This window comes from Pleuronectes platessa, chromosome 1, assembly GCF_947347685.1.
Source record: "Pleuronectes platessa chromosome 1, fPlePla1.1, whole genome shotgun sequence".
Classification (NCBI taxonomy): domain Eukaryota; kingdom Metazoa; phylum Chordata; class Actinopteri; order Pleuronectiformes; family Pleuronectidae; genus Pleuronectes; species Pleuronectes platessa.
In genome coordinates, this window is record NC_070626.1 from 26,983,125 (window position 1) to 27,003,139 (window position 20,015).

General features: G+C 42.8%; 1 protein-coding gene across 1 annotated transcript in view; it reads right to left on the minus strand.

Annotated features, from left to right (window-relative positions):
• Positions 1–128: 128 nt before the first annotated feature.
• glceb (glucuronic acid epimerase b) overlaps positions 129–20,015 on the minus strand; it is a 41,818-nt gene continuing 21,931 nt past the window's right edge. The window contains exons 3-6 of the mRNA XM_053419918.1: positions 16,967–17,496; positions 10,247–10,492; positions 3,764–4,056; positions 129–3,531 (exon numbers count right to left, since the gene is read on the minus strand). Of these exons, the coding sequence (XP_053275893.1) occupies positions 2,800–3,531; positions 3,764–4,056; positions 10,247–10,492; positions 16,967–17,483 (1,788 nt within the window). The 5' untranslated portion in view covers positions 17,484–17,496 and the 3' untranslated portion in view covers positions 129–2,799. The remainder of the gene's footprint in view (positions 3,532–3,763; positions 4,057–10,246; positions 10,493–16,966; positions 17,497–20,015) is intronic.

Sequence of the window (20,015 nt, forward strand, 5' to 3'; positions counted from 1 at the left end):
CCAGCTTTAAAGTCAGGAACCGACTCTTTTCATCAGAATGAATCACAAGCTTTTCCTTTATTTCTCACACCAAGACGACCTGAAATCAGACTCTGTGGGAAATTGTGTTTATCTCAAAGTCGCCCCCCCCCCCCCCACCCGGTTTTATGAAAACGACCAAAGAAAAATTCCCCACTGCCACTTTTCAGACGAGCGACGGCGCCACATTCTCCTGCTTCTCATTAATAATCTTTAAAGCAGATCGATGAAAGCCTCATTGAAGCCGAGGGCTCCACTCTGTTGTGTTTGTGAATGTGACGCCGGTGGATGCTGACTCATCCCTGACGAGCGACCCCGCCGCCCGGCCGCCTCTCCAGCCTATTAGCCGGGTGAATTGTTGGTGTCTGGGCGAGTCGGCTTCTCCTCGAGCAGCGGTCAGCAGGGCAGCGCTCAGATTAAAAACACAGAGTTCATGCACCCAGAGAGAGAGAGAGAGGGGGGGAGAGAGGGAGAGAGAAACGAGAGCCTCTTTGTGTTTATAAAGAATTCACCTCCGGCTCCACTTCTCCTGGCTTTGTTGAATTTAACGTTAAGAGCTGACATGGCTGTGAGATGCAGCTGTGCCTCCGCTGCTCACCTCTTCCTCTGCTCGGAGACACAACACACACGTCTACACTTAGCTTCACCTGCAGCTCACTTTGAGAGGAAGATGACTCTTAAGCTGTTTTTCCAGACGAGCACTGAACAGCAGCAGGGAAACGTCAGGAAAACTCAGAGCAAGCGAGCGAGCGGGCGCTTTGATGAGGTTTCTACCGCGCAATGAACGCACAACTTAAAAACTGCAGAATGTAAATATCTCAGGATGACAAGACACGTAGAAGACGCAGACAAAGATTTGGAAAACTGGGAAAGACGGATCGCACACGATTTGGGCGATAACATCATAACCTGATGATTTGCCGTAAACAAAAACATGTGATTTCAATAATTTATACGTCACATCCTGCGTCGTCTGAATGTTCCAGACTTTTTCCAGTTGTTGTAAACGTGTCTGAGCCAGAAGACCTCCTGCTGCTTCTTCATAGGTGGAAGAAAAACCCAAAATGTATTATGGGATGAAGGAGCTTCAAAATAAAATGGATCTTACTCAAATTTTCCAATAGAATTTGTCTTGTAACGCACATTGATCTCCATTCATCCAAAGTGCTGACTCATCTCCATCTGTACTTCCTTGTTTAAATGGAAATTATGAATAATAAAACCTAAGATTGATCTTAAGTTGGAACACGCCCACGAACGAGTTAAATATATCTGACTCTGAACCGTCCAGCTTTACCCAAACCGTGCAAACCAGAAGAACTGTTGGGGGGGGGGAACTTTTAATCAGCAAATCTTCATTTCTCAGTCGCCTTCTTTCTTTTTCATTAATCACTGTGATTTGTGATCAGCTGCAACCGCACACACAGACGCACACACAGACACACACACAGACCTGACTGGACTGAGTTGGGATTCACAGCCAGGTTCTCCGAGATGGGAAACTTATGCTTTACAAACTGAGCTGAACTCAAAGTGATGCAGAACTAATTACTTTTAGCCGTGTTCCTCAACGCCACATGAATTATTAATGATTCTTTGTGACCAGCCAGAGTTTAGTGGGGGTTTGGTTACAGCTGAGAATGGTGGCAAAACAGCGTGTTGTCTTAAAACTTCACGTGTAGATACAAGCTCTGCAGCAGCTTCAGCACTGGTGACAAACTAGGAAAAATTATTATTTCAGATTATTGATTATATGTCATGAACTGTAACAGGAACACTCATGTTGGGGCAGCTCAATCCCAAGCTTGCTACAGATTTGTATCCAGGATATTGTGTGTTCATTTCTAGACAGTAGGCGGAAACGTGTCGTCCATATATCTACAGTCTACAGTGGGAGGGCAGCTGGCGGCCGAGCCTTTGAAATCAAATATGGTGGTTTATCAGACACATGGTCCACGATGTTGAGTTAGATTAAACACAAATACTTAAACCGAGTTCAGCTCATGAAGCAAACAAATGTGTGTGTTATGTGTATCATAGAGAAAAGTCAACAAATGTGTGTGTTATGTGTATCATAGAGAAAAGTGCTTCAGAACGGACCTGGAAGCTACTGGTTCAGAAGAGTAAAGCCTTTCACTCTTCAGCTTTCCTGTGAAGGGATGAGGGTAAAATAAATCTCACCTCAAAGCTTAGAGAGAAAAAACTTAAAACTGGTCTTTCGAAGGTTATGAGATAAAAACGATGAATTTGAAAATTATAATCCAAAATAATTAAATATTGATATTCTTTCTCTTTTTTTTTGGCAACATTGTCCAAATAATTTATCATATATTCTGTTATTTACAGTTTATCTATTCCAATAAACTTCGCAACTCTGGGGTAAAATGGTAAAAAAGTAGTGATGGATTTATCGAAGACTGTTGTGACCTCAATGCGATTCGGTTTTAACTGTTTGAAGAGTCTCATCTTTCTCTAAGAGTGTACATCACACACACACACACACACACACAAGGTCTGTGCATAATTACAAACACTCGTTGAAGGAAAAGAGGAGGAGAGCTACAGTCGGCAGAAAATATAAAACCTGCAGCAGAGATGAGAACGTTTTTGAGTTGTGAGCTGCAGCTGATTAAACTCATCTGTTACGGGTTGAACCTCAACCAGAAACACACTCACACACACACACACAATGTGAGAGGACCCACCTCACATTCATTATCCAGTTCACACACACACACAGTCTACCCCTCAGCTGGATCACATTGGTGGATTACACTTTGCCTAGTTGTGCTTGGCGCGAATCCCTTTTAAGTAGTTTTTCCAGCGCTTGACCACATCTCTGAAGACGGGAGCATTGTCTATGGACGCCAGCAGCTGCAGCTGGTTAATGTGCGTGGTGTGATAGTCCCAGCGCGCCAGGTTGGGCGCGGCACCCAGCATGAAGTGACGCAGGTCATAGATGCTGCCCGACCCCGTGTCATAGAGCGGCAGCATGGCCTTCAGCGACTCCATGCCGCGGCTGAACAGCTGCCCCGCCTCCCTGCCAACCTTCTCTCCCGCTGTCTCAGTCAGGTCGTAGAGTCCCAGCAGGGAGTAGATGAAGCCGTTCAGCACAAAGGAGCTGGGCGTGGTGGGGTACTCCTCATACCAGTCGTACTTGTTCATGAACACAGCTTTGACCCCGTGCTGCGCTGAAGGCACCTTGTAGGGTCCGACTGCCTTGAGGGCAGCGTTGAGGTAAACCTGGTCCTTTGTGAGGAGGTAGGCTCTCACTAAGGTGGACATGGCCTGGCCCTGGGCCATGGCCGAGTACCAGCCGGGCTCCAGAGGCCGGAAGCCCTCGCCCAGTTTGCGAGTGACCATGATGGGCCAGCCGCCTCGCTCGTCTTGGTTGCGCACCAGCCAGTCGCTGGCAGCAAAGAAGGCGGCCATGTGGGCAGTGGTGGAGATGGTGACGTTGTCGACAGAGCCGCGTCCTTGTAGAACTAAGCGCACCACCCGTCTGGGCATGATCTGAGAAAACCAGACACAATTAAAGCAAAGTTTAAAGTTGTTGCTTGAAAACTGAAGAGATTAATTATCTCACTTTAATGACACAGTTAACTCCCTTTCAAGGGGATTCGTGATTTGAAATGATGACTCATTCATCCATGTGCTTACTGATTCATTTTCCACTGAGAGGTTATTTGTTTCTGCTCCAGTCCAGTTAAATATTCATTAGAACACAGATATTTGATGAACGCACCTTAGTGGCCTTCACAGCCTTGGTGTTGGACAAGCCGACGCCCTTCCTCAGGTCGGTGAGCAGGTCCCGGGTCAGAGTGCTCCAGGAGGTTCTCGGCCCGATCCCGTAGGTGATCTCGTGATCCTTGAAGGCGATGAGCTGCGAGTTGGTCACATAGTGAATGGTGAAGGGGGGGCCCTTCTCTGTGGTTTCCAGGATCACGGACACGCTGCCGTTGGAGGTGAACTTGATGTCCAAGCTGAGGATGAAGTCTTTGGCGTTTCCCAGCTGGAGGGAGACGCCTTCTGACGACTCTGTGGAACCAGAGGAACAAATGTGTCTGAAGCAGCCGAGTGGAAGGAGAAGGTAAAGTTTACAGCTGGTATTCAAGTGCATTCCTTCAAACTAAATAAAAAACTTAGTGAATCTAAGAACTTCAGACAGTTACTAGACGACAAGGGGCTATTTTTAGCACAGTGACTGGAAGTCTGTCTCTGAATAGACGCCTTTGATGCTTCAATGAGAGCTCGTCTTTTTACTCATGATCCCAAGATTCACTCTGTAGTCACACTGTCAAATCAATAACACACTGACGACTTCAGACACACTCTCTGCCTTTTATTTCAGGGGTCATGTTTCGTTATTACCTGTGTGAAGTGTGTATGAGTGAGTGTGTGTGTGAGGTGTCTTTGAAAAGTGTGCGTGTGCACGAGTGCAGAGAGAGAAGTTAGACGCAGACAAGCACAGACGAGGCTCTCATGGGAAGCTGAGTACAGATGTTCCACTGCACATTGAAATTAATTAGGAGGACAGAATGAAGAGAATAGAGGAAAAGAAGTGAGAAGCAGCCGGATGGAAGAAGAGAGTGTGACGACTGCGGCTCTTTGGCTGCTGTCGAATCGTCTACTTTAGTTAAAAAAGTTCTTCACCGAGTGAAATGATCCAGAAGGATTTCAGCTGCAGCCATGATGAGACCTTTTGAGTTCTCTTAATGATGAGGAAAGGAGCTTCAATGTTTCCTATGTTATCTCCTTAAGGAAACACTGAACCATCCTTTATGAAAGGAAAGAAGGAAATGCTCTCCCACAATTCAAATCAATTATTAAATTATTATTTCAATTGCATGAGCATTTCCCCTTTTTGTATTCTTTATGTATTTATATTATTTCAACATTTCAGCAGTTTGTTTTGGATTTAAATTCAATAATATCTATTAGTTGTTACTTCCTGTGAGTATGTGATGATTAAATGTTCCTTCAGTATGAACTGAAAACCTTTTATCAGGAAGTTGGATTGTGTTCTTGATGAGGAAAATGTATTTGCACATCTGAAAACAATATTGTGTTTGTCATTGTACTTGTTAAATATATAAATAAAGCTAGATCAAAAGAACTCATTAAAGATTCTCCTTCACATTTTTCCTCAACCTGATGATGTTTTCCATGTTGAGGAAGGGATTTTGTTTTTGTGGTGCTTTTTGTCAGCGGCCCTTGTGTGTGTTCTTTTCTCCTCTGCCTGTTGAGGAGGAAATCAGAGTGGCAGACGGGCGTCAGGAGAAGATGAGCCACATCTTACGAGAGGTCTGGAGGAATCAGCTGTCTCTCTCTCTCTCCTCCCAGGAGGGAGGGTTTTTGTTTCTTTTTTCACTCCGTCTCTTTCATACCCTGAGTTACACTTTCACACATTCCAGCTCTCACCACAGCACTGATACTACTGACCTACATATTCCACAGTAGGTTTTCTGTAGAGCTTACAATTAATGCTGTTTTCCGGCATGAACAGACCAAACCTTAAGTTTGCGTTTCACATATGGAGAAAGCAGCAGGATAATGCTGGGGTCAGACAAACGGAAAAGCTGAAGGTAGGAAGAAATTACTTATAAATTCCACTGTCTTCTACACGTCTCCTCTTTTTCCTCCTGAGATACGTGTAGTCTCACATGAGCCGTTTCATGACAGAGTGCAACTTCTCTACTCTTCCCACACACTGCCACGGCGCCGCTCACACCCCATCATCTCTCAGCCAGTTAAACTTGAGTTGAGTTCATTTCAAAACCCCGGAGCGCCACGAGCTCCTCGATTGATCTCCCCTTTGGCCTCATTGCTGGGTCTAAACAAACCTTTTTCTAATCAAGGCTCAGCCGAAGGACGGAGGGAGGACAGCGTGGAGGAGTCAGGAAACAGAAAGAGGAGGGTAATGGAATGATGGGTCGCACAAGAGCCCTTAAGGCCAGCTGAAGAGCGGAAAGAGTGAAAATGAGCCAACAGCGAGAAGACAATTGAGAATCGGAGACGGAGAGATCTCGCATGACACGAGCTGAAACAGCTGAGGCAGACGAGGTGGACGGAGACACAAAGACAGTTGATCAGCAGGAGAGTGAAGGAGAGCCAGTCTGGCAGGGGCCTCTGGATGACTACGGCTCTTTAATGCACTCATAAATCCATTACTTAAGGCAATGCAGAGAGTAAGTGGATTTGTACGCTGGCCCTGTGATTACTCTGCCATCAATAAAGGATGGACAGGGAATATAGAGGAAGAGATTCCACCTCCTCTACTCAGCTCGCCGGCTGCTTAGCAATAAGGCAGGAGACAGAGGAGACGTGCAGCTCGAAGCACATGTCAGCACAAACCCTGCTCGTATACATGAGTGAGCGTGTGAGGCGAACACGTGAAAACATGTACGGTGCGTGTTGTGCGTCAGGGGACACAAAAGATCCAAGTGACAGGACAACAGTCAATGTCGTTCAAGGATTCAGACAGAATCTCTGGACACATTCAGGAGACATGGGGCTTATTTAACATCTAGGAAATTGGACTTTTGATTTATTTTTATTCGTATTTCTTAATTATTATTATTCAATTCATCTTTTGTCCATGCAATATTGTAAAATATGAAGAAATACTAGGCCAACGTGATTGATTCAGAGTTCAATCTTTATTCAATCTTTATTTGGAGAGCGTGGCCTAGAGTGGGTGTTCTGCAACAAGAAGGTTGCCGGTTCGAATCCCACTGGATCCCATCTGCATGCCTAAAGGTCCTTGGTAAGATACTGAACCCCTATATGGCCACTCATAAATGTTGAGTGTACTAAAATGCTTTGGACAAAAGCGTCAGCTAAATGACATGTAATGTAATAATGTAATGTAATTTGATAAAACTGAAACCATTATGACAACCTGATTGTTTGCCTTTGAGATTTTGATTTTTGATTTTATCAACCGAAAGAATTGATAGTTAAATAGTAGATTTAATGAGACTTTTTTAATATGAATAAATTGGAAGAAAAACATCTTTAGTAATGATTCTCATCAATCTTTAAAATGACAAAATACATGTTGGAGTAAGTATTCACTATTTTCATGTCAGTATTCAGAAGATGTGCCTTTCAGCCTTGAGACTGTGTGAACCATTAACTGTGAATAAAGATGGACGACACATCTCCACTTCCTCCCACTGACCAGAGATTAAGCAAACATATTGTGGTGATTGTGGAGAAACAGTATTTGAGGAATGCTTATGATCTATCGTGAGTCAGTGTCAGTCATGTTTGATCCTGTTTCTACAATATCAAACAACTAATCAAAACCAAACTTACTGGAAGATTGAGCACTTGAACATACTTCAGTGTAATAAGAACTACATAAAACCATCAGGCAAGCGGATCACAGTGGCATCTATAGTAGCCTGACTTTGTATTTGTGATGAAGTAGCTGCTCAAGGTCTCCCAGGACTGAAATCTTAAGGAGCTTTAAACAGACTTTGTTTATCACGCCAAATGAAATCTGCTTTAATTTGGTGCTGTAACACTTTGAAGATTTGAGGAAACTTTTGAGACGCAGTACAGCTGGCGACAGATGTTACTGCGTCTGCAAACAGTGAACAATCTAATCAGTGATTAGTCTGTACAAACTGCATTCTTATACCAATAATCGAACCCCGAGGGGATTGAGAAAATAACGGTGCTCTGTGGGGGACGGTGTTCGTGAAGCCATGTGCAGATGGTAGACAGCGGGTTATTATCAGGGGACTGACGATTGATCCACTTGTCAGAAGCTTTGAGGGGCTGCTCAACACAGGTGCCCTAGATACAGTAGAAAGAAGGGAGAAGGAGGAGAAGGGAAGGGAGGCAGAGGACAGAGAGAGAAACTGACAGCAGAGGAATAAAAAATAAAGAAATATGTACGAGAACAGAAGGCATTAAAATGAATCAGACAAATATGACTGCAACGTTTAGGACGCACAAGAAAGGTTTGCGGGGTGATAAGTAGGTGGAAATGATAAAATAGAGGTTGAAGACGGCAATATGGTGATAGACAGTGAAGATTAATGGAGAATGAAGACTGTCAAGGGAAGGCTGAAGAGCGATGATGAAAACATGATGATGTCAAGGAATGAGAGAGCTGCGATTGAGAGTTGAAGCTGGAAGCTACGAGCTGAGCGATGAGCAGAGACAATAAGCTGTAGAGCGGTGGAATGAATGGAAATTGATGATGATGATGATGAGGGGATGGAAGCTGAAGAATTAGGAGGTGGGGGTAAATATAAGGAGACAGAGAACCACTCAATAGAGATCAGAGAAAAGGAGACTGTCCTGGATATCTCAGCAGATCACATGAGATGAATGAGTTCAGTCATCACTGGGTCAAAGATTCAGACTTCTCCCGTTTCCAAAAAGTATCTCAGCAAAGTGGCCGTTGTTATTTTACAGATCATGACCACTTATAGATTTGCAAAGTCACGTCTCAGCACTAAAGACATAAACCTTGGTGTCCAACTTGTTCTAGTAGTTATGATTACGCTTAAGAGTCAACAGACAGCAGTCAACTAACTCTGCTGCTTTTAGACACATACTGAAGTTTGGACATTTCCTGAAAAAAAAAAGCTGTAGGAGTGCCTAGGATGTGAGAGGCAGGATCAATAGTGCTTCTGACACCTGAGCAAGTCTCTCCCTTATTAGAGGAATAGGCAGCCGAGCACCAGCCTGGTCCTGTCTGTCCTCCTGTACACTATCCAGACTGTGAAACTGACCTCAGACCTGAGACGACATCTGGCTGCCTTTGATACCAGCTGTCTGTGCAGGATAGGAGGCCTGAGGTGGTCCCACAGTGTCTCCAATGCTAGACTCCAGCAGCTGAATGTGAATCCACCTGTCTCAGCAAGAATCAGGGCCAGATTCTCCCCTTTAAACCTGCTCAATTGCTCTGGGAGCTGCCACCCTGAGGATGGACCAGACATCCCAGGAGAACGTGGACTGGTCTCCTGTAGCAGGACCTGAGAGGCCTGGGACTACTTCAGAGTCCAGAGAGTAGAGCACATGCTGGAGGAAGTTATCACAAGCTCAGTGTTTTCCTCTAAGGACCCAAATTTGATCCCATTGATTTGCTCAGCTGTATCTGTGCTTCTGAATCATTTGGTCAGAATTAAAATCCACAGTATCTGAGTCTGTATCCCGACAAATACTCTCGCTGCCCGGAGAGTAATCCTGTTTGGGATGCAGTTGAAATAACAATAAGAGTCAAGAGGTTTTTTTATTTGATATTTTCCCTCTTCAAAGATCAATTTTTAGATGCATAAGTGAGAACACTGCACCAAATAACAAATCACTACATGTTCCGAGGCACCTGGAGCACAGTGTTCTCTGTACCACACGACTCCGGGATGCAATGTGAGAGAGGTGAATTAAATTTGATTCCTTGGAGGTAAAATGGTGCAAAGTCAGTAAGCTTTATCACGAGTGATTACATTTTATGAAAGTGTGTTAATTACGTACTTGAGGAGAAATGAAGAGACAATAGAGCGACAATTCAACAGTTCGGAGGGAACTTCTGCCTGCAATTTTAAAATTCACAAAGATCTCAGAGACATTTTAAAGATGTTAACTCAATCTGTGACTCACCCTTTAAACACATCTAGATATATGTGTTTATACTGCGTATAAACATGTTATTATATTGCCTGTGTTGTGAGCTCATACAACATTCTTAAATAGGTTCATTAAAATAAGGAAACTTGGAATTTCAATTGATTTGATCAACTTATAACTATAATTAATATGACTTGACTTAAGAAATAACGTTATGATAATGTACATAGTTTTTAAATAATAAAAACACAATCTGACAAAACCCGATCCAACCTATCCCTCAATTTCAGCTAAAAACAAGACTATAGTTATAATTTCAACCTGATCTCGCTTAAAGGAGGCATCTGAAGCATCAGCAGGAATTTTCACGTTTCGTTTAGACAACATAAATGTGACAAAGAGAAAAATATATGATGAAATGTGTGAAGCTGCTTCTTTAATCAATGCTGTAATTTATAGAACTCTGTGATTACGTGGGGTGTCCGCTGTCAACCGGCATCAGCCACTGGTATTCCACGACTGTGCCGGTGACTCATCCTGTCCTGAGGGTGCAGTTGCATATCGAGCCTCTTACAGCCACAGTTAAAGGAGATAAGCTGCATGCCTGGAGGCTGTCGGGGCTCGTGGCAGGTTTGCTTACCTGGAGCACTGAACTGACGCACGGAGGTAGCTCTGGTCTTGTCGTGGACACGGCTGAGAGCACAACCTTTCGGCACACTCCAGGGTGCTGTGCTGGCCCGGCTGTCTCTCTCCTCCACGGTGTCGTAGACCTCCACGTGGGGAGGGCGCTCGGTCAGGTTCTTGCTGTAATGGCTCAGACCGTACTGGGCAATCTGGATGGCGTAGAAGTAGCCCTGAGGGCCCCACTGGGTGGAGAGAGGCACGCCTGGGTGAAAAGGAGAGAGTGGTAAAAACATTACGCTTATGTAATTCGTTTGAATTTTCTAGTGGTTACTTTGAATGTTAAAAATGCTTCTAAATCTTTTGGTGATCATTTCTTTTTTTAAACTCGTTGCAGGGAATTAAGCAGATGTTCCTTTTAACATGGCAGATGACATAACCATGATTACATCAGTAAAACTGGACCAAATAAATGACTAAAACTTTCCACGGCACTAACAAGGATTAAAATCTGAGTTCATCTTAAATTTTTAAACAGAGAAACAGAAGAGAGCAGAAAAGGGTCAAAACAAATAAAGAGCAGAAAAATGTAAGTGAAAAATACCACCGGCAGCAGCTGTGGCTAATAATGTCACGGCGTGGTGAAATCCAAGCTAATCTACAGCATTTCACCGGAGGCGCGCTTCCCTGTTCACACAGCCAGAAATAGCTTGGGCAGGAGCATCAGTCTGATTAACAGATAGTTCACTTCAAGACCTTGTGACAGAGAGAGCAAATGTGCAATTCAAACCCCATCCTCCCGAGAAGAACACAATATGCTCAGATTAGCGCTGGTGATAATGGGCCTCCTTGTCTCAAAATAATTACCGCTCCGAACATAGCTGATCACTTGTGTTTTCTGCTGGAGAGATACTTGCTGTTAACTACTAAGCAGGAGCATCATGGAGCTGGTATATCCAGTGTCTGGTTTGGTGCTTCGATTGTGCACGTCCTCAGAAATTAATGTTATGCATCCACACGATGCAGCACGCATATTAACAGTGGGGGGGGCAGATACTCTCAATTGTCACAACACTGTTGATTTACCGGCATCTCTTTCCGTCTATAACTGCACCGTGATCATTTTTAACCATAAACTAACCTCTTCCTGTGTTTTCAAATTGAAAACCATGAGGTTATACATGGTCTGAATTCTGTGGTGTGATATCTACTTGAATTCTCAGGTAGCATGCATACATGGCAAGTATGTAAACAATTACACCCATGATGCATCTGGGTGTCAACACAAATGGGCAGCAAAAAAAATCTCTGTATATTTCCCACATGACCCAGCCTCAAATCAAGAAAATAATAATAATATAATAACAATTATTTATTCCTGATAGAAACTAATATATTTGATTGCGTTGGTAAAAGAAAACAGAAAGAAATACATAAACTCACATACAAACTTAAACTTCTATGTGTTGGAGCAGCTTCTAAACCCACTGAAGATAATATAGCTACAGACCGACTTTTGCTTTTGACCCTTAAACTCTGACATGTGGATGAATGTGAGTAGAACTTAAAGCTGCAGTAAGGAAAAGGCTCCATTTCAACTTTGAAGCAAATGTCTGCAATGTGTCATGAAGGGCCAATGAATATTCTTTATAATTGTTTGTCAATTCCTTTTCCATAATAGTTTAATAAACCGATGGTGTGTCAGGACCAGTGATGCCGGTAACGCGCTACTTAGTAACGCGTTACTCTAATCTGACCACTTTTTTCAGTAACGAGTAATCTAACGCGTTACTATTTCCAAACCAGTAATCAGATTAAAGTTACTTTTCCAAGTCACCTTGCGTTACTATTTCGTTATTTGTGGTTAACCCGCTGGGCACGTCCTGCGGCTGGGGGAGCAGTCGCCCCGTCGCCCTCCTCACCACGCCGCCGGAGGCTCGGTGTGCGGCACGCCTCGACGTTTTTTTTAGGGGGGGAGGTGCTCATCCGCGGTGCGGGGGCTTTCCTTCTAGTATGCCGCGGGGCGGTGTCCGTCGGCGCTGCGGAAGGCGGGGACCGGTTGGAGGGGACCGGGTACGGCGGTCGGCGGTAGCGACTCTGGACGCGTGTCGGTCCCGTCAGATCACCTCAGCTACAGCGCCCGTTGGGGGAACCCTCCGTTCGCGCGGGGGGGGGGGGACCTCCGGCGGTGTCTAATAAAGTTAGTGTTGGCAAAACCGGTTGTCATTTTTATGTTGAGGCGGCGGGGGTGTTGTCGGCAGCTGCTGAATGTAACTAATAAAGTAACTTGTAATCTAACTTAGTTACTTTTAAAATCAAGTAACTTGTAATCTAACTTAGTTACTTTTAAAATCAAGTAACTTGTAAAGTAACTAAGTTACTTTTTCAAAGTAACTATGGCAACACTGGTCAGGACTGAGTTTTCCAGAGCTGTTTCTGTAGTATTATCTGCCTCCTGGTGGCTAAACCATCTTAATGCGGTTTTAATGTTTGGAATACAGCTGGGTTCATCATGAAACACTTATATATTCTAATTATTAAGCTGGATACGATACTTCCTGCTGTTAAGGGTTTCACAGATCACTGTTTCCCATTAATTAACTAGACTGTGGCAACTCGAGTCCCCCCCCCACCCCCGGGCAGCTACCGCCACAGATTCCATCTAATTCTGTGGGAAACCCAGCAGAACACGGGGGTTGAACACTCGACAAACTGCCTCATCTGGCTCTAACCCAGCTGTATTAAGTAATTATATGAAAAATCTCATGCACTGCAGGTGTAAGCCTATTGGAAAACGGCACTGATGAAAATAATTACAATGCTCGCCGTCTCCAAACCACTATTTTATTTTTAAAATGCACCGATTGAAATGGGATCCAAAGTTTGTCCATTTAAATTGCTGTGTGGTTTGGAGTCGATGTAATCGCCCTCTAACCACAGTGGTTTGCAGCGGTGCCCTTGATTCTGTTAGACTAGCTCCCCTCTGTTCTAGAAAGTGATATATTGTGTTAAGTAAAAAACGAAACCAGACTTCAAGAGCAGAAGTGATAATGTGAGCATTTTGTCAAGCACTTAAAAAGCTATAGGACATGTTTTATTACTGTGTTTGAACAAATGTTTAAGTGATGGTGGTTCACAACAGAACGGGGAGCAAAGATAAAGGTAGTGCAGGAGGAAGTGGGAGACACAGAAAACGAGACGTATCATGATTTAAGAGGGTGTTGTTCAGGAGGATTAACTACTTCCACTAATGATCGTGCCCGGGTGCCGGAGCTTCATTTTTCTCAGGGCTCCTGCGGCTTAAGGCAAGTTTGATTTAACACTTTTTAAAGACTTTTAATGCCACTAGGACTGAAATGTAAGACCAACCTGTAACTGCATAAAAACGTGTGGGCAAAGTCAGACTCTGGGAAAATTGCGAGGATCAAGTCTCCTACTGTCTCATTTAGCTTGAAGGATGTGTTGTTTTGTCTCCGTGTTCAGACACAACAGGACCTTTGCTTTGTGGTGATCTCTCACCTGGTGACGTATTGGGAGAAAACCGTATTAGGAGATGACCGTAGCACACAACCTGATTGCCCTTCCTGATAAAGAGTCCATTCTAACCTCCCAGGGGCACAGAGCAAGATTCTGCTGAGCCGTCCTCTTACCTGACCCCTGAACCATTTTCAATTCACCTGAAACCCCAGTGCTCCCACATCAATCCTCCCTCCTTATGAGAAGTTTGCTCAATTTAGCAGCCTCTGAAAAACTGGATATAAAAAGAACAGATAAGGTATAAATATTGATTGAATGGAATATTTTCCATTTTCTATTAAGATTAATAGAAAGATTAATATCGAGAATGTACATTTATCAGAGCCCTAGTTTGGCGCCAGCTTACAGAGAGTGCATCTGCTTTTAGCATACTTGCTCCACGGAAAATAAGAGTGTTGTTGGTTGCAAAGAGAATTCAGTAAGTATTTAAAATATATGTGTTTTCTCTCATTGGGATTCTCTATTTGCAGTGAGAGTAACAAATGATTTTCCTACAAATCTACATCCTGTGTCTAAGTGTTTTTAAACACACTTTATAACCAGTTCCTTTAATATTTGAGACTAATGAAGATTTTTTTTAAGGAACCTGCTTCTGTGTCATGGCGCTCTGGGGAATTAAAGACCTCAATATCTTAAACTACAGTGAAATCACAGGCCCTCCGGTAGATGTGACGAGGAACGAGTAGTGCTGCGAGTGTTTCATGAATCCAGACAACCTACATCCGCATTCATATCCTGTCTGAAACACCCTCAGTCTAAATTAGTTCCATCCCAATACCATCACAGTTTAAAGAAACAAACGACCGTTGGAGCTGCGGATATTAGTACAAATTTAACTGGATGTCCAGCGATTTAATGCCAGAGTGATATAGAGTGGTCATTATAACATTTAATATTGCTGTGGGTCCTGTTAAAGCACTTGTCCATGGGTTGAGGGAGACTCGGGAGAGAAAACGCTCCCATGACCTTGTCTAAGCCCTAAGGTGCCTCTGACTGTGACAGGCTAATTAATGAACTGCTATTTTCACGTATAAAAAAATATGCTAAGTTGAAAAGAGGTGTGTAAGCTGGTGGATGTGAAGTGCTACATCGCAACGGAGCCCTGGGCTTAATTAATGGACCTTGATAAATGGTGCGGGTGTGAGTGCAAGTGTGTGGCAGTGTTGAAATGTTTCCTCAGTTCTATACGAAGAGAAACGATCTGAAAGCAATTGGAGGGTGAGAATAACTTGGCTTCCTGCTGCTCAGCCAAGAGAGAGGGCTGTACACCTGTCTGACCCATTTCCCACTACGTATGTTCCCTCTCATGCATGTGTTGCATTTGGGCACAACTATGATGAAGGAAGCATAACTTGTCGCCCAGAAAGGCCATTACGTGCAGCAGTTCTGATTAAAAAAAATAAAAGATGGAGAGCTACAAACATATAAAAAGCAATTTATTGAAAAACAACCTAAGTTAATGGAACTTATCGAACAAATGTGTTTTTTTTTTTTTATGGGTTTTCTGACCAACCTCACAATCCTGTTCTCTGCAGACTTTACCATAAAGAAACCACTCAGCGGTTCTGTTTGTGTGATGAACTGAAAAGCAGATTTCTGTCAACACATAAAAAAAATGCCAATGTTGGAAAGTGCACCATCCATCTCAGCAGAAATACCTATTTACTGCTGGAAAATGGCTCTTAAAAGACACTGGCTCTCATTACTCATCAAGCTAACCTCCGCAACTGACACTTTGCTCGTGAATAATTGAACTTTTACTACATCTACCCACCATAGAAGGAAAAGTCTGGAGTGGAAAAGGACTCAGGACTGTGGCTGAATAACTGTAAACTGCACCCTTTCAACTTCAGTGATAAAAGCAATGTTTGACTATGCGAGGGAAGACTTTAGGGGACGAATGCTTCACTTTGACTTCCTGTCGTGACCTTATTTTTGTGACTTTTAACGGTGACTTTTGTTAATTGACAATAAAGGACGTCTAATGAATCTATTTTGGAATGTTTGGCAAGTATGAAGAAGGACTTCTTCAAGTAAGCGGGGCACGGAACTATATTGATGACAATGGGGTTTGAACTAATAGTTTTTTTAAATGAGCTATTGATCCTTCCTGGCAATTATTTTGAAAGGAACATTGAAAGGGAAACAACTTCGAGGACGAAGTGTGAGGGAAGAGGAGAGAAATGTATTCACTTACCAGAGTTCCAGCAGGATTATCTACACAAAGAAATGTGCAAATGTCTGACTGAAGGAAATATACGTTTTTAATTGACTTTCTAATCTGTTTTAAATAGAAGTTATATTTCTTTTGGGAATGTGTGGCAGGGATTGAGTAGGTGCTTCTGAAATAGAGCTTGAAATCAAGTCATTTCATTCATGATGCATCACTTTGCTGTAATGGACCTCATTGAATGTAACATTTATCAGTGGTGTCTAAAAGTGAATCACAGTTTATGATACCCTCCTCATTATCCCACATTCAATTTCTGTTGTGTTGATGGTTTATGCTATATACAAGTGAGGAACCTGATGGTTTATTACCTGAACCAATAAGGTTGTGATTTCAACCCTGTTTGTTTGGCTCGACCTCACTATCGAAAGTGCCTTGAGATAATCTAAGTTATGATTTGGCGTTAAACAAAGACAAATGAATTGAAATTTGAATGGTCCATTTGTTTGTTTGTTGGTTTGTGAGTAAGATTACACAAAAACAACTGAACAGATTTCCATGACACCAATTGGGTCAGAGAAGAACCCATTAAATGTTGTTGTTGATTCTAAAAGCAGACATAAGATTTTCTTTCTTCACTTTGTTAAATATTGTGATATTTTCGATATATATCTAGTGTGTGTGGATTTTGGTGCAGCTCGACTGAATTTAAGGGGACTGTTGCCAGAGGTATTCGCTCAACTGAGTGACAACTACTGTTGTCGGTGTGTTTGCATGTTGAATATTTTATGCCCTTGTGTGTCACAGGGGGAAGAAAAAAAACACCAGCACACTGACAAAATGCAAATCCAAAAAACCAAACTGAAACTCAGGGTATTGTTCTTCCTATAAAATCTTTGTTTTTCAAGTATCTAAAATAACCCAATTCATATGAGTTTCTTTAATATATAAGTGTTTAGCTGCACGGTAACTTAATTTGATGAACCTCAAGCTGTGCTCAACTATGTGAACATCAATAATTAAAGTCCTTACCTTCCACTCCACTTATGCACTTGACGCGGTCACGGACCTCCACGTTGTAGCCCTCAAATGACATGAAGACTCCATCGGGGTGGTAGGGCTCGCGCTGCGTGTAGACCTTCGAGTAGCTGTGCTGGAACTCGAAGCGGTCGTATCCGTCGTACTGCACAACTTTCCCGTACACCTCAAAGTACTTCTCCATCCAGGTGAAGGGCAGGTAGATCTCTCCGCCCTCACGCCGCCCTTTGATCGTTGATTCGTCGTTGATCAGGCAGTCGATTTCTTCAAACTTGACGCCGCTGACGCCCCCAACCACAGGCGGGGGCTCTGGGGGCTGGGGAGGGTGTTGCTGGCTGCTGATGCTGGCATCCCCCACCCTGGGACTGGGAGCCACGAGGGCGGCCCGGGGCAGGAAGTGCACTGAGATGTCACTGGAGCATCGGTTCCACAGCAACACGGTGATGAGTGTGAAGAGGGCGCAGATGACAATGAGGGTCTTGTAGTTCACCCGAGCAGCCAGGCAGCGCATTGTCACAAGTCACCTGTGGGACAAAAGCACACAAAATAAATACAAATCAAATCATAATTACTTGCAGTCATTATATAATTGAATCATTTTTATTTGAAACAAAGGATGAAGTGTAAAAGGTGCATATCTAATTGCAATGACCTAAATACAGTCAAGAACATAAAGCACAACTTTTGGAGGGCAGAATAAAAATAAAAACAATAAATGAGTACCAGAAATCAGGTTATGCAACATAACATGTTTTCATGCACTGCAGTAATTAAGCAACTGTAACAGCTGAATTCATGTTCCTCTCTTTCTCAAGACTTTGGAGCCACAGTTGTATAAGATTTTTTTTTGTCTGTGCATTTGTGTTGCCAATGCAGTGAGAAAGACTGGCTCTGTAGTGAGAGAGCACAGTTTGTCCTTTCGACAAGAATGTGTCTTCTAGACTTGTGGAGGCTACTTAGTGTCAGCTACAGTTTCACTCAGACTTTGAATGAAATAATTGGGAAACAAGGATCCATTGTCGAGCAGTGGATGAGAGAGATGGTAAATGTGGTTTGTGACCAATAACAAGATGTGGATTGTGCTTTGAACGCCACTGTGTTCATGTGTCTTATTTACTAGTCAAAGAACGATTAAATGGCCAAAATACAGGCATTTTTCAAGTTCTTTTGTTTTATAACTCTGAATGGAATGATGCACCAAATTCCTCGTCAACTGGCCTAATTGGATGGAGATCTCATTCAGCAGAGAGCGAATCAGACATGTCAAAATTGATTCACATTTAAATGTTCTCAGTGCGTCTCCGGGGTCTTCACCACGCCGGCAAGAAATCAATGTACATACTGAGGGGTCTCCTCCTCCACACTAATTGCAGCTCATAGAATTTACTATCATCGGTACAACAGAACCAGGTCCTCTGATGACGGAGGAGGGAGAGGAGGAAAATCATTACCCTCCAAGTTAATTCCAATATCTCAGCTTAAACAAAGCCACGACTAAAAGGTCAGCTTAATTATTGTGCATTAATTGGACAGTTGCTATCAGCCATAGCGCTGCAGTCAAATTATAGTGCCAGCAGCTTTTTGAACAAGGTTAATGTCTGACTCTTAAATAGGAGAATGGACCTCTAGAGTGCTTTTACAACAGAGGATGAAGAATAAGATTCCTCTAAATTAAGAGTTTGGAGTAAAACTGCAAAAAGGGGAACAGTGAATTTCGGCTATTTGATGGAATAAATATACATAAATAATGTGTCACTTAAATAGGTACAGCACAAGATTCATATTCACTGTTGTTCCACAAGAAAGGTGGAAGAAACACGTACAGCACTCTTTCATATTAGCTCTAGATTAAAGGGGACATATTAGCCCCATTTACAGGTTGATATAGTAATTTAAACTAATAACAGATGTTAGATTGAAAAAGCAAACTTTTTAAAACCCCTCAGTCATTGAAATGCTACTCTGCTTTCTCCAAACGACTGTACAGTAAACATGTACAGTCAATCATTATCTGAAGTACATTAAATGCCTTCAAAGCTACTTAGGTAGACTGTTTTATGAGAATGAGCTCCGCTTGGAGCAAAGAATTCCCCGGTGAGCCGAGATCAGCTTGTTAAGGAAGTAAGAAAATACACTGAGAGCCAGTAATCTGTATGTTTTTAAAATGTATATGTGTATATGACTGAAAATAAGGAAAAGCACATTCGATCCGGTTTTAAACTTTTTGTTGTTGTCTTCGCGTTGGTGCCTGATAAAAACTTTGGTCTGCGGCTGATGAATTACTGCCACACATAAAAGCTATCATTGATATTTGGAGAAATGTCAGCCTGCTGATAACAGATTGGGCCGGCAGAGCTCTGTCAGGGAGGGAAATGGGAGGTGGAAGGCCTGAGGACTGCACCCTGAAAGATAAGTAGGACCAAGCCTGTCAGAAAACCAACTATAAATAATTGGCTCTTTTTATAGTAATTTGTCGCCAGTGTTGAGCTCAGGCTCAAGGAGGATAGACATGGGCTTAAGCACTGCAGCATAAAGACTATCCTAATGCTTTCCAATGACTAGGAGACAATTTGTCTGAAGCCATGTCCCATTTCACAAATGCAATTTGCCCAGACGACAGAACAGTGGGAGCACTGAAGGAGTCACCGGCAAGTAAATTACAAAAGCAGTTGATTTATGGATCCAAAGTCATGAATGATTTGATTCAGGTCTGTCTCATCCACATCTGACACACAAAAAAGCATTGACCCATTTGCTATATGGCTGAAACTAGTTCAAGAGGCTGAAAGAAACTCACTGGAGACATGAGATTCTTATTAAAAAAACAAGAGACAGACCAAAAAAGGCAAAGAGAAATAGAGAGCCGAGAAAAGAGACTGAGAGTGCAACCAAGAAAATCTAACTAGAACCAAAACTTTATTTGTTCCATATTTCATTGAGATAAATTAAAAATAGCAGCAGATATAACTCATCAACAGCCGGAGTAATGAGACACACGACACACTGCGGAAAATCCTCTTGTCAAAAAGCAAAGGATCTGGCA